Source organism: Electrophorus electricus, chromosome 7 (genome assembly GCF_041902795.1).
Source record: "Electrophorus electricus isolate QZ-2024a chromosome 7, ASM4190279v1, whole genome shotgun sequence".
NCBI lineage: Eukaryota > Metazoa > Chordata > Actinopteri > Gymnotiformes > Gymnotidae > Electrophorus > Electrophorus electricus.
The window spans coordinates 29,922,449-29,937,854 of NC_137503.1; the positions used below are offsets into that span (position 1 = coordinate 29,922,449).

The 15,406-nt window shown below is 40.7% G+C and overlaps 1 protein-coding gene across 1 annotated transcript; it reads right to left on the reverse strand.

Moving 5' to 3' along the window:
• Positions 1-792: 792 nt before the first annotated feature.
• rhoj (ras homolog family member J) lies at positions 793-15,020 on the reverse strand. The gene is made up of 5 exons (XM_027002957.3): positions 14,364-15,020; positions 6,940-6,998; positions 4,654-4,818; positions 3,932-4,027; positions 793-3,640 (listed from the first exon to the last, which is right to left on the reverse strand). Exons 1-5 carry the CDS (start codon positions 14,575-14,577, stop codon positions 3,494-3,496), a joined length of 681 nt encoding a protein of 226 aa, XP_026858758.1. The 5' UTR covers positions 14,578-15,020; the 3' UTR covers positions 793-3,493.
• Positions 15,021-15,406: the final 386 nt, after the last annotated feature.

Genomic DNA, 15,406 nt, shown 5'->3' on the forward strand with positions numbered 1-15,406 from the left:
TCTTTACAGCTTCAGCAAGTTGTCATGGAGTCAGAAGGCCCAAAACTGTGGAGGAAGGAATGGTTGTTCCCAGCATTCCTTGCCCTCGGTCCCAGGACCGTCTTACAGTACTTTACAGTACCATTAATCCATTGGCTGAATCGTTTTACAGCCAGCGGATGTAAATCTTGAGAGAGTTGTGGAATTGAGCATAAATATGGCTAGTGAGCATATATGAGTTTTGAGCAAATTTTTAAGTGTTGAATGAAAGCAGAGTTTTTTTTTGTAGCATGTTTTCAAGTTTTGTGTGAAAGCAGTTTTTTGCAATTTAACTTGATTAGCTGTACGTTCATAGCACCGTTGTCCTCTCAAAGTGTAATCATTTTAAAACATAATGATCGTCTCTAAAACATTACGCACGTTAGCTAGTAAAGAAAGGAGCAGTACGATAATACTAAGTATGCCCTGTTCTTTATCAGTTATCAACATAAAGTTAATATTTGTTACGTTGCTGCATCAATAGCATGTCACAAAAATGTGCTGTTTGTAACCTCCAGCATTTGACCAAAACATCCTAAAACCATTTCCAACTACTCGGATGGCGAATAAAATGTGTTTTGAGGTTTAACTATATACATAAGATACGTTATAGTTAAAGTGATGATACTCGAGAGCATATCAACGTCCAAGCTGTAACAGGCGAAAAATAAACGCGATAGTACTACCCCCCCCCCCAGTAGATAGCTATCTTACTAATTTAGATATCCCTGCTAGCTAGTTAACTGCAGTGAAAGGACACAGGTTATATATCCACACAATTTAAACAAATAGTTTATTTGTGGGCAATTGAAAAAAAGCACATTGCTGAGCAGTTATTAATACTACGCAAGTGAGTGAAAATTAGCTACCTAGCTAGCTAAAATTAGTATAGTTAATAGGCAAAGAACGAATATAAAAAATGTTAAATAAAACGTGACATGGAGTAACCTTTTCAAAAAGTAATTTCGAAGACCTCTTAATAAAGGTTTTAAATTCAAAAGGTCTGCATAAAGTTTGTTTGCAAGCTTTAATCACAATAGATCTATATACAAACCATTCTATAGTTGGCAAAGAAAGCGGTCAAAGAGTACGAACTAATACATAGAGTAAAAAAGAATGATATTATTACATTAAAAAAAACAACTTACAGTTACACGCTGAGTTCAAGTTACTGCTGGCATGGCCAATTCTACCTCTGGTCATCTTTGTATGATTACAGTTGCATAGGAATACCAAAGGCACAGTGTCGTAAGACAAGTGAAGAAACAAATTGTATGCTACATCAAAGGCACAAGATTTGCGGCTGTCGCTTCCCCATTGTGGCACGGGCCAGCCTTCTTACCGTCGCGTGGAAGGTGACTAGCACCCTGTGGGCTCTGGAGGAAGTCCCTGAGGTCACACTATAAGGCAACCAGTGTATTTACAAACAGACAAAGAGCTAAAATGGGAAGAATTTCAGTACCAGGCCAGGGATGCATTCAGAATTTGGAGATCAGTTTGTGTTCGTTCATGCTTATTTCAGACACTTAAGGATGTGAGAAGGTACCGAAACTTCTGTGTTATTGCATTGGCAGTTAAAATGAATTAGATGTTACTTTGCTGATTTAAGACCTTAAACTTATGGCAGTATACAGAAGATTCGATTGACATAATTGGCGTATTGCAGTAGCTTAACTGTCTATTCTGTCCCTTGAAAACTGTGAATTTGTAATTAGCATGGGGCACTGAAAAGAAATTTAACTTGAAATTCACAGTTGCATTTGTCATAATTCACCCAAGTGAGTGAACAGACTGAAATTTCATGAAATTCACAAGATCACATTTTACGAGAGGAAATGCATCAAAATTTGGAGTCAGGCTCTTGGCTGTTTAAGGTCTATGGACAAAGACAGGGATTGAGAGCAAAGCTTTGTGTGGTATTCATGAATGAAATGAGGAGGTCAAAGGGAACAGTAAAAAAAATGCATAAATGCTTCTCATAGAGACTGAAGAGCAGACTGAAAGGTTATAAATGGAACCTTTGGTAGAGTTTTGCTTTGTTTTGAACGAGGATTTCACTGAAGTGTAAATTATTGAAAAACACACTCTTAAACCGTCTGCTGCATGCCCTAAGGGTTTGCCCAGCATTGCCATCAAAAACATGGATAATGTCTGAAATTGACTTTTGTGGAGAGAAAAGCTGTTGGGTTTTTGTTAAGGTGGATAAAGCTACACAACTGAAAATGTAAAAATTAATTTCAGTAGAGTTTATATTCTCTTAATTCCAACCAATAGGTTGCAGGGAATTTAGGCACATACGAAAACATAACTAGTGCACTTCTTTATCAGAAGAATATGGGATTAAGGGCTGTAAAACATCACAGTGAAAAACAGTATTTTTTACTGCTTTATAATCCTGCAACAAATTTGACATGCTTGAGTCTTCATGTGTTGCAGAATGCATAGTTCACATTTGTGAGCATGCACCTTTGTAGCCTGTGGTTATATTACTGAAACTGCTCATTTTAAATGGCTCACTTAAACACTAAATTGTGTTAAGAATGTTCCCCTTTGATTCTCTCTGTCTTTCCTTCTCCAAGATCTGTACCTTCTCATTCTTTATTGATGATATATCCAGCCTCCTGAGAATTTCCCTTATTAACTATCTCAGACCACTAATGCATTGAGTGTGGAAAGACAGCACAATATTGATCTGAGGCGACGGCAAGAAGCCACCCTTTACGGAGGAATGGATTTTCAACATTTTTCGTGGGCCCTGAGAAAGTCTGTAATGCATGGGGCCAAAAATTCAATAGCCCACAGTTGAAAACAAGATGGTTTGTTGGACTGGCGATTGGGCAGTGTCAATTCACAGGACTGGGATGTCCTTTTGTAAAATGGGAAAGCAAACTGTCTTTGGCATGAAAACTAATAGATGAACGGCAGTATAAAAATGTGCTGGGCATTGGTGGGTGAATAAGGCACTTGTACTGAGCTTGCAAAAAGCTCAGGATAGTCATCTAAGAGACAACTGCTGGTGGTTTCCTAAAAACAGAAGGGAAACCCTATTTCACACTTTCTGCATCTCAGAAATGAAGTGTAAGCAGAGCAGATTTGTGCGCAAGTAGGTTTGTCATGAAAGAAACAACTTTTCTTGTTGTTTACATGAAAGTCTGCATGTGTGTGGTGTTGTTTGTTTTCCCCATGAGCCCAAGAAATTTACAGAATATGCAAGATCACCATTCAAGTGCTACAAGTCCTCAAGCCTGGAGGGGAGATGATGATGATTTATATGGCACTGGTATGAAGCTAAAAGCAGTCCTGAAGTACAGTGTTTGTCACTTTCTTGGCAGATCACCATACAGGCTAGTGGCAGGACAGGCAGCAAAGGTAGGTGTTTAACGGGCCTGGATTTGTGTCACTCTCATGTCAGGTAGACTGAGATCTGGAGGTGTGGTCTTCACAGTAGGATGTGTCTCATGACTTCTGTCTGTGCTCATACAATAATGCAGCAGCTCCTACATGGTGCACAGCCCCTCTTCTTTTTCTTGGGGCTGAAGATTGTCAGGATGGCCTCATCAAATACTGTCTTTAGTCCCTTCTGGGTCAGCGCTGAACATTCGAGGTAGCACTGTGCCCCAATCTGTACACACACACACACACACACACACACACACACACACACACACACACACACATACACACACATACACACACATACACACACATACACACACATACACACACATACACACACATACACACACATACACACACACACACACACACACACACACACACACACACACACACACACACACACACACACACACACACACACACACACACACACAGACAGGATGACGAATACATGTTAAACTGTATGTTACTTTCAGAATATGTCTAATAGATCCCATAACACAGATTTTCCTACCAGTCTGGCCAGCTTCAGGCCTTGCTCATAAGTCAGTGGTTTCTCCTTCATTTGAAGCAGGCGGGCTAAGGTCTTTGGATCATCTCGCAAGTCAATCTGTACAAGACAGAAGAAGAGCCTAACATAAGAATATGACCTGAAATTGCCCACCAAATAAAGATGCACCACACACTACAGTGAGAGCAGTCATCATTGCGACTAAGTCTCTGTTGCAGCATATCAGCTGCTCTGTCATCTCTGGCAATAAAACATGTCTCATTCTAAATTCTATGTCTCTAAAATTATTTGAGAGAGATTTTTTTTTTCTGTAAAACCCAAGCTGATTCTCTAAAGTCATGCAGATTTTTTGGATAACATAGTACTTTTCTCCTGCTCCATATTGGGAAACTCAAAACCGATTCTGTAGCATATCTAGCAATTCCACAAGCAGGAATTTTAGAGTAACAAAGTCACAGGACCACCAATAAATGATTCTATCCATAAAGGTAGCTAAAAGAACGATTCCCTCCTTGACTTCATAGACAGGACTTCGTCATAAACAGATATATTCTAAAGCTCAAGATAGCTCAAGATGCAGCGTTTGCTTGCATGTCTCAATGACATACAACAATTGTCAGTCTAGAGAAAAGCTCCCTCCCCAATATCTTTACAAATCCTTTACTCTCTGACTTGGGCTTCTGTTGTTGTCCCTCTCCAGCATTTGCCAGATTTGTAGTACTCACCTGAGTGCCTATCAGGATGTATGGGACATGAGGCATGCAGGACTTGAGCTCTGGGACCCACTCTTCCTGGACGTTATGGTAGGAGGCCGGATTCACCACAGAGAAGCAGATGAGAAAAACATCTGTGTTGGGGTAGGAGAGGGGCCGCAGTTGGTTGTAGTCTTCCTGTGTCATGAGACAGCAGAGTATATAGCAGAAGATGATGCAAATAACTGATGTAACTAATGAAGTAAGAGCTATTCTTGGTCATCAAGCACTGTTCTTGTGTTCTCTACATCTACTGTTGAAGAAGACTTCCGAAGGAAAACCGGAGTAGTTGTAGGCAGGATGAAATGCAAGTGTGTTGTGTAATGAATTTGAAATGTGTAATGTGATATCTTGGGTAACATCATAATGATCAAACAGTAATTTACATATAACTCTTAAAATTGATTTGTTTTCCTTGGCCTACAATCTAAAAACTATAAAAATGACTGAACATTTAGAAGAGCTGAAATGTTTTTGAGCTATTGCAATGTAGACAGGATACATACAGTACTGAGCAAAAGTCTTAGGCATGAAAGAAATGATTTAAAGCTATTTATCTGGGCAATAAATATTCATTCGCACATTAAACACAAAATAACACCTAAATAACCTATTACACTACTACAATAAAACATTATGGAAATAAGAATGAATAAAACAAAGCATAGCATGATTTTGTGTGTGTGCGTGTGTGTGTGTGTTTTTAAAGTGGAATGCATCTTGACAGGCATTTAGGCCTATTCAACCTACAGCAGTACCCTTTTGACTAGTGATTTTTAATTTAAACAAAAACTGCCCTGATGAAAAGCTTTTAACACAATATTTTTGGGTGCCTATGACTTTTATACAGTACTATATATATATATAAAAATTGTATTTAAAACAAAAAAAATATATATATTTTTTGCATTATGTCTTTTTTTTTTTTCTGAGGGCCAGCACAGGAACTCTGAACTAATGCCAACCTAATGTCAGAAGCCAGATGCTCCACCATTCAGGTGTAATCAATCTTCTGGCAAGTGATCAATATCAAAGCAGACCCCAACATGCTATAGATGGATTAGTGAAGTGCGTGACATTCATTTATGCAGCGCAGCATGGGGAATAAATCAGCCTGCCTCAGTTTAAAACCAACAGCAACCCTTCACTAGTCCAGAGCCTGACTGACTGCACCCTGTTTTCAGAAACGGCCTGCCTGAGTATTGCACTGAGTAATGCATTGCCTAAACCGTGGCTCTACTCTGTGTATACTTTGGTTTGTATCACTGAATAATCCAGCTGTTCCATCCTACTGTGCCCTCTAAACACAAGAGTTTCCAATTTAAAGACCCTTAGTAAGTGTTTTGGATTGGAAAAGGCCCAGATTGCATTGTTCACTGCATATATCTGACCCATGAAAAACAATTACTACACACTTCTGTAGATAGAAATGGATCACAAAGTTTTGTAAATCCTGATACTGGTTTGATTGTGTAATGCTCCTCTAGTTGCTTCATTGTGACTGTAGATGCTTCAGTATAACTGTAGTTTAATTTGGTGATTAAGGTTCAGAAGCATTCCTTCAGAAAGATGCTAACTGGTCTCATGACTTCACCTTTTGGTAAACAGAGCAAAGAGCTGACTAGGCTATTAGAACAGCTAGTTTGCAGCTATAGCAGATGGTTAAAATATGAGGGTTCCAATTCGAGCTTGACTGGGATAACTGCAAGCAAGCAATCAATTTGTACTTTCTGGCAAAGTCAGCCAGTAGCCATGATTGTTGCATTGGGTCACCCCTTGAATTGTCTGCCAATAGCATACTAAAAGTACTACAAATAGAATGGAGTGTAGCCAACAAGCACAAAGTGGCCTCAGTCAACAGTAACTGATGGCTCCCTCCCTTCCAGATTGATTAGGTTAAATGATACCTTGTCCAAGTGCCTTATCCCAGTCATCCCTCATCAAAAGCAGCTTATTTATGTCACAGAGTTTTATACATTACCATTAAATCAGTAGATGTTAGTTGATAATTGCCACTAGACCAGAGGGAGGTAGAGAAACAGGTAAATTTGTTTGTGTCTTGTTTTTTTGTATGAAAATGTTTTAGGTTTAACAGCAAAAGCACTGACATGGGGGTGTTTCCCTTTGCTCAAGTGTGAAATCACTGCAGACCTTTTCAGTGAATCAACGTGTGTAAGCACAGAGATTCCAGCTGTGGGAAAAATGTATAAACGACATGTGATTAGTATGACAGAACTGTTTATTGCTCCAGTGACATACCTGTCCAGCAGTGTCGTACAATCCCAACAAGTGCTGTCTGCCAGATACTGTTATATTTACTGCAAAAAAAAAGGCAAGAACATATAGATGATTGAAATGAAAACATCTTGAAATGAAAACATCTTGAGGGTCACCACATATTCCTGTGATCTTGGCTATCTGAAGTCTGCACTTGTTGATGTTAACTTTAATCAGCTGGAGGACAGAGGCTGAGGAAGGACCTTGGTTTGAACGGCTGTTTACAGCAGGGGGTGGCTAGTTTTGAATGTGGGACAAGGAAGACGTTTGTGCGTGTGTGTGCTTTCATGCACATCCTACATCCTGTGTTGCGGGTGATGAGAGGGAAAGGACGGCTGTGTTGACACAGCTAAGAGGAAAAAGCTGATGACATTTTTTTTTTTTTTTTTTGTCGTCATCCCAATAAATAAACAAGTGTATGTAAGCCAAGCACTTTCCTGCCTTTTTAACAACGTACAATAGTGGCCAGCGCACAAAATGACCTCTCCTCTTTTCCCTGGACTGCTACTGCACGTGGTGACCGCAATGGGATATTTGAAACTTTGAGGTCATAATGGAAACGCAGGAGTGCAGCCTGGATGGTTTTTCCCTGTTCTATGATGAGCATAAACCAGCACTGAGAATCTCCTCTAGACTGCTGAGAAGCAAGTAAATGAGACACCAACAGACCCTGTCGTTATGCTGTGCTTTATTGTTTCACTCGCCAGCATATAGTGTTGGCTTTGAAAAACTATAGATATAATCGAGGAGTGCCTTTCCACCCAGCAAGGCTGCAGAGCACTTTGGACATTTAAATCAAATGTTCAATCATGCCTCACACTCCTTGGGGCAACCACTGAGCTGCCCGCTAAATTTAGCATCCTGTGCAATGTAGAAAATACTGCAAACTCAGAGGAGCTGGGTCTTTAATGACTGCATGCTATGCTATTTGATGCTGCGATGAAGCTGCTATAAAGCTGCGATGGAGCAGAGAGGTGCCTCCTGGGTCACTTCTCGCCATCTTGGAAAGGGGCCGGAGGGCTGCAGGTGTAGGGGACGAGCAGGGAAAGAGGCAGTGTTTGGATTGGATGTGCTTCTCAGCAGACCATCCCTTCGGAGCCAAGGATGAGCCAGAGTGTCTGTTGCAGCACATCAGCTGTTCCTGCCAGGTCCTTTTATGAGCAGCACTGCCCTCTCCTCCTGGGGCCTGGCTAAATAAGGAGCATGAGCAAACACCCTCTCTGTCTTTTCCTCCTGCGTTTTCCCCCATTCAACCATTCTCTCACTCCCCTCCCCACCTCACCTGTCAACAAGGGGGCCTACGCAGTGGGAGGAGAGCAAAAACAGAAAGTATTGCCGTTAGCGGGGGTGGGGGATGTGTGCGAGGACATGGCCTGTGGTGGAGGGAGTGGTGCTGGCCGTGTGTTAGGCCCTCAGCTGTTCCAGCCGGCCAGCTGCCTCTCCTCATTGTAGCCAGAGTCTGTCTTTGCTCTATACACTAATACACAGAAATGGGATGTCGTTACAGTTTCCCCACCCCCGTCTTTCTCCGCACACCCCTGTTGTGCAATGTGATTTGGGGTGTGGATAAACCCCCAGGGTTCCAGGCTCTCCTCACTCCTTCAGCCTTACTGTACAATGTGTCTCTGTGTAATAGGAGTATGCTTAAATAACCACCATGGCTCCTTCGGCCGACCAGCTCAAAGTGCAGCAACAAATCTGTGGAAATGATAAAACAACAGCCCTGTGCAGTATTAACCAGTGCAATGTGTGTAATTCAAATACTGACCATTGATTACAGCAACATCCACATACTGCTATGAATTCCAGTCATTCCTGCTGTATAGACAGACCACAAAGTCACCACTTAGTCATCACTGGTATTCAGTAGACATGCAATACACATGGGTGGAGGGACAATATTTGTTGTACTTACAATTACATTTATATTTATGGAATTTGGCAGATGCTCTTATCCAGGGCGACTTACAAAAGTGCTTTGTCATTTACTCATAGAATATATCCTAGCCAGTACAGTAGGTTAGAGTCCAAGATACCAATGAACTAGAATGCTGGTGAAATACAGGGATCAATGCTGATGCCTAGAAGTGCAAAATACAGAAGTGCTACTTGTGCTACATAAGCTCCACTTGCACTATTGTGCTATTGCGCTTTCTAACTGTACTGAAAATAAAACATTTTACCCCATCTAATTGATCACTTCTATGACATAGTTGAATGGAATCAGAATATGCTAATGTTAATAGGTTTATTCCTCAGATATCACACTTGGCATTCTTAGCCATTTCTGAGGTAATAGCCTGGGCCACTTAGGGTTCCAGACGCTCTCCACAGCGAAAGAACAAACTTTGCCTCTGAATTTTATCCTGATGTAGTCCTAATACGCTACCCTGTCCTTACCAGCGTATCTAATTACAGAGCATGCGATTTGCAGATTTTTGCATATTATAAAAATGTAATTAATATGGTTGCTTTTGCATATAATAAAACCAGAATCTTCAGAGGCCTGGCACAGTGCAGCAGGACTAGGGCTTTGTCTTAACTTAGGTGCCTGCTCAGTATGGTACTACAACTGATTAAACCAGCCAGAACCCAGGTCAGCTGAGAGCCCAGACTTTACTAATTATGGAAATTAATCAAATCATGTATTAGGAGCCCTGCTCAGAGGCTAACAAGGGGCTGTTCTTGATTGGCCCAGCATTCCTTTGTTTACTAAACATTCTTTATGAATATGAACAAGGGACTGCAGCAGTAAACTGTATGGGATGTTTTCGGAATTAGAAATGGATGTGAACTCTGTGCCAGGTAGAAGTGCTGTTCCTGTACACATGCTCGTTGGATGACCCACGCATATTAAAACTGCATGTAGATACACAGCAGTGTGATTAGAGGAGTGATTAGATGTGGGCTCCAATCTGATTTGCATTCTATTTCATCCTCGCGTCACCCAGAGTTGCTATACATAACCTCAGTGTAGGGTTTTGTTTACATATAGACCCTGCCCCCGCCCCCTTCCTTGCTAATATATTGGAGCCATCTCTTTCATCATCTTGCATGTATAAATGTATTCACAATTGATATTTTATATGCACAATAAAACTGCTAAAACAGTGAACCCCACCACCTCACACTTCATGAATGAGGCAGCTGTATTTGTGCGAATTACGCTCATCTACTATATACTACAGTTACCCGGTGTGCTGTTTACAGCACTCCTTCCACTAATTTAGACCACGTTGTTAGATGTTCTTGGCTGGGATTTGCCCAATGAGAGCAGTTACCACAAACAAAATGACAACATTGAGTCAGTGTTAAACAAAAATTGTTTAGATGCGTTATGGATACGATAAATCTGGGTTATGCTGCAGACACTGTTTATTTCAACACCATACATAGGTCAGCATACCTATTCTTCACAGTGGCCTGTAGCATACTGCAAACAGGAGCTCTTTTATAGGTGCATCCCAGCCCAGGATTGACTGTATTTCATAAAGAGTAGCAAGAAAACCTCTCAGGTATAACTTCCTCATACTGATCTTTGATTTATACATTGACTTTTGGTTGTAATGTCCAATATGCAGGAATTAGGGCTAAGCAGCCTCGTGAACTGACATTCTGCATGGCTCCTGTCTGTACTGTAAAACTGAGCACTGGCAGCAGCCAACTACCTTCCATGAAAGCTTATAGCTCTCATGTTGTACAAACGTCAGAGCCTCACCTCCACAAATGTGGGCAACGTCTCCTCAGAGAACAACGCTGCAGTCTGAAGAATAATATTTAGTACTGAAACAATTGTGTTTTTTTTTTTTTTTTACCCCGCGTGACAGCATCGCAATGGACCTCTTCAGCTAAGATGGATATTTTAATTAGAATTTTAATATTCACCTCCCTGGTGCCCTGTGGTGAGACCCATCGCTCGATGAGGCAATATCAATGGTAGATTATGTGATTTGAGTCTGAAGGGAACCGTGAGCGACGATGACTCATCTGTGATCTGTTTGTTTTGGACAAGGGAATTTTGATTCAAAGGGATATGTGACTGGAAACTGCGGCCTCGGGTATGGGTGGAGCTTTAAGCCTACATCTTCTGCAGTTTGTGACATGAGTGAAGAGACCCAAGGGTGCTGTGACAGAAGTTTATGTACTGGTAATGACTCTGCAAAACTGAACAGTCTTGAACAACAACAAAAAAAAAGCCAAGCCACTATATATGAAGTTACTCACATGTTTACCCTGTGAATCCTGAAATGGCACTCACTGGTGTTTGCAAAGTGACAACAATTAGACTATTTTATATGATTTATGTGAGCCATAGACACCATATGTTTAAGAATGTTGCCTGTTGCATTTCTTGTTACTGTTCTACTGCAAGTACAATAATTGATCATCTTTCATTTTAACACTAATACAGCCGTTGTAAAACAGTGGGGGCCATTCAGTAACATACAATGAAAGCTCTGTGCTCTTTTGCCTAGACATGAAGGCACTGTGTGACAATTCACCCATTTTATTATGATGCTGGGTCAAGACCCTCTCCATGTGGAGAGACTTGTAGGGCCAGACCTAAACGGGAAGGACTGATTGGCCCCGTGTTTTCACTTGGTCTTGCTGCGTGAGATGGAAGAGTGTTCCTTCTCTTCTCTTCTTTCTTAACTCTCACACTCTCTCTAGCTCTGTCCCTTTTGCATACTGCTGTGCTCCTCCAACGCTGTTTGTGTAAATGTACCCGGTAAGGACTGTAACTTGTTGTACACATAAACAGGCTTATACTTGTCTTCACCAATGGCAAATCCACACATACCACATGCTTTGCTATTGTATGACATATCAGAACAATGAGAAAATGCATGAGCTAACTTGCATGACATGTTTCATATATCTTGATTCTAGTACTTATCCACCAATGAGGTTTTAGGGACCCATAACTTTTTTTAAACCGAGTTGATAAATGTTTGTGGTGAGGTCACATCTGTTTGCCAGTGCACTATAGAGGAACCAATTAAAAGAACCTCATGGGGCCTCCATTCTTAAGTACTTCCATGTCACCCTCTCCCTACAGCCATACAGAAGAATCAATGATCACAATCTCTCCTACAGTGCACTGTTCTGCCTCTTAAAAAAACTAAACAAACAAGAAATTGCTTACATAAATATTATTCTACTGCACTTACATTCCAGTGAGAACTAGGTGAATCAGCTGCTTATCATTACTTATTTTATCTGTCTGGCTGAATGCATGTTTCAAACCAAACATCAAATTAAATTTAAGCAAAAAACTTTTTTTTGGGAAAAACAAATACGTTGTGTTACCATTAACTGTTTATTCAAATAATTGTGTCTCATTTAATACACTTTTACCACAGGAAATAATAGCCACAATGTATCAACAAGTTCACAGTATTGGCCAAATTCTAATTCTCATTTGCTATTTTGTATCTGATACTTGCCACATTTCTCAGAGTCCATGGTTGAAGGAAAATTGGCCAATTACCTGGACATGATATAGACATGGCAATTGGGTGCAATATTTCAGAATGTCCAAGTCACTTTTGAAATACTGTGCAACATAACTGGACCTTTAATGATTCCAAACATGTTGGTCTCCTGGCTTCCAGTTCCAATTAAATAAAAAACACTACTACTGTCTAGTAGGCTCTGTGGACTACATGCACTGAATATAAGGATATGGGCAAGATCTTTGGTGTTTGCCAGTCCACCACCACTGTTATTATTAATGATAACAACAAAAACAGGTCAGTCTTAAAGCTCAATTCTGTTCGCATTATTACATAAGTTATTCATCTAATGTATTTCTATCACAAAACAGCTCCTTTCTTATTCAAAGTGGTTCAGTTCTTACTAACAGAAATGTTCTATTCCAAGGAGCATAATTCTTTTAATAAATGTAACAATTTTATTAGATACTTGTCAGTTATAACAAACACACATATGGTGTTATCACCTCACATGAGAGGGAGCTCTAGCATCAATAGCATCAATGCTATTTTCTTGAGCAGGGCGCATGACTGCAACTTACTTCAAAAGGTACTGCACTATTGCATTTCCTATCTTCTACCACTCTACACTAAGGAAAGCCTTCTGGATCAGTATTGCACATTACAAATAAAAATGCTTTGCAAAAACAATTTAAGTCCGGTTTTAGATGTGAAAGGCTGCCCAGTTCCTGGCATAAATTGAGATTATTAAAAATGAATGATGTTGGCTGCTGTCATGCTTGCTAACTCAAACTACTACCACTAAGGCAAATTGCTAAACCACACCTATAATCAAATGCCTCAAGGTGACTGGGATGGGTAATAAGAAATAACTTAATTTATTTGAGGCTGATATTATAGAGGGAAGTCTTTATTTTGTTTTGGCAAAGTTCTGCTTTGTAGAGTAAACTTTGAAAACTGGAATCTAGTCAAATCACTACACCTTTTTCACCAACAGAACTTTTTCAAAAGTAGTCACTTTCCCCAGTGTAGCCACCAACAAAGAGAAAAAACATGAAGTACTGAATAGCTTTCACACACCAGGCAACTGTATTTTACCAATCTCCAAAGAAATATGATTAGCTTCAACAGCTAAGCAAAATTAGATATCAGCTGAGCATGTGACCTAATCATGTTATAGTACTGTGGCGTTCCTGGTTGGTGTGTCACTTATATGTTGCTGCAAAGAATAGGCAACCGAACATATAAATCCACTCTCCTGAGTTTTATACTATTGTGTTTTAAAAGGCTCCTTGTATGTTTGTTGTGTTTCTTTAGAGAGGATGTCAGAGCTGACCTCAGTTCGATTGTGTAATTAGGAACTGACCCCTCAGAGAATTCTCAGAACATTCATGTGATATCACCCACGGATGGGCATTTCCCCTTCAGTGGAAACCAGCGCCTTGTGCTTTTGTATGTGAGAGTTTATGCTTGATATACATTATTATAGTATATGAGCACACTTATTTACCAATGTTCACCTCAGAATTTAACTGCGTTTCTATTATACGTTTGAGATTTAAAGTACATGAAATCAGCAGCTAAAACTGCACAGTATATCGATGGTCTTTTTGATGCGTCAGTTATGCGGCCCTACAAATTACTATTGGTACTATATCTTAGCACAGTGTTATATACAGGGTCAAAGCAGCAGTTCGTTAAAGGTTTTTTCTTTATAGTTTCTGTCAGGCCATAGTCCCCGGTCTTGCGGTAACACACACCTCCTCATTTAGACGGCTATTATTGGGACCACGCCGCGGCTGGGGGGGGGGGGGGGGGGACAGACCCACCACAAGACCGACCACGAAAAGTGGAGACAATCTAGCAAAATAAAGTACCATCAAGGAAACCTGTCCCGATTTCTGCTTTATCAACAGAGTGATCATAGCAAGACAAAAATATTTAGCCCACCTGCGTAGTGATCGAACACTGTTGGTACATATTCCTCAGGGAAAGCATCGTTTGCGTAACTCATCAGTAAACAGGTCTTTCCGACCGCTCCATCGCCGACCACAACACATTTCAGCATCTTTTTGTGTGAAGTACCGAAAGGCTCGGAGCTACTGCTTCCATGCTCAACCATTGCCATTGCCTTTTGCCTTCTTCTGGAATTGCGCGCAGGCATGATAGTCGGTACAAAACACACGAAAAACTTTTATCCGATTTCTTAGGGATTCTTTGAGATGTCGAGGGTTGCTTGGCCTTACTTTAAACACATTCAAACACTTAGACAGGTTTCTCGCGCCTCGTAATAAAACAACACTATTCCGTCAAGTTGGAGACCCCTTAGCTCGTAGTTCCAAAACAATCCGGCGCCATGGGCTACGGATTCACAAAAACTCTGAATCAGCCCGTTAACTTTCATCCCGTCATGAACAGTCTCGTTGCCCAACAGTGAAAATGTTTTGGGAAGCGTCTTGGTCCTTAATTTCTTCCCACACTACCTCTGTCAGCCTTCACCATTATGCTCTACGCGGCTTCACACCGCTGGTGTCAGGAAATCATGGGTTTCCTTGCGAATTCCATATTAGGCAGGAGTGGGGTGGGAACAATGGGGGCTCTATCCGCATACTCAACAAGCGAATCTAGGCAGCAACATGGCAGCTACAGACCGGAGAGAGGAGGCGACGTAACTCAAGATCCACAGTTCGAGTTGGCCAGCTAAATCTTCAGTGCAATCTTAAAATAATCCGAGAAGCGATGACTCATCTTTCTCGTTTTCATTCATTTATCCACTTGACCTGCATAGTTTCTTAATTTATCACGTGTTTTATTATAGACTTCCTCAGTTTACGTGTAGGTTCTTGGGCAAAACAGTCTTAATGCCCCCAAAGTTTTTTCGCCCCCTGTTGGTTTACAGACAGGTCTCTTGTGATCACACTAAATAGCCTAATTTTAACAAGCACTGGAGCAGAAATATTGTAACGCTAGTCTAACGCCGAGATCTAAATAGA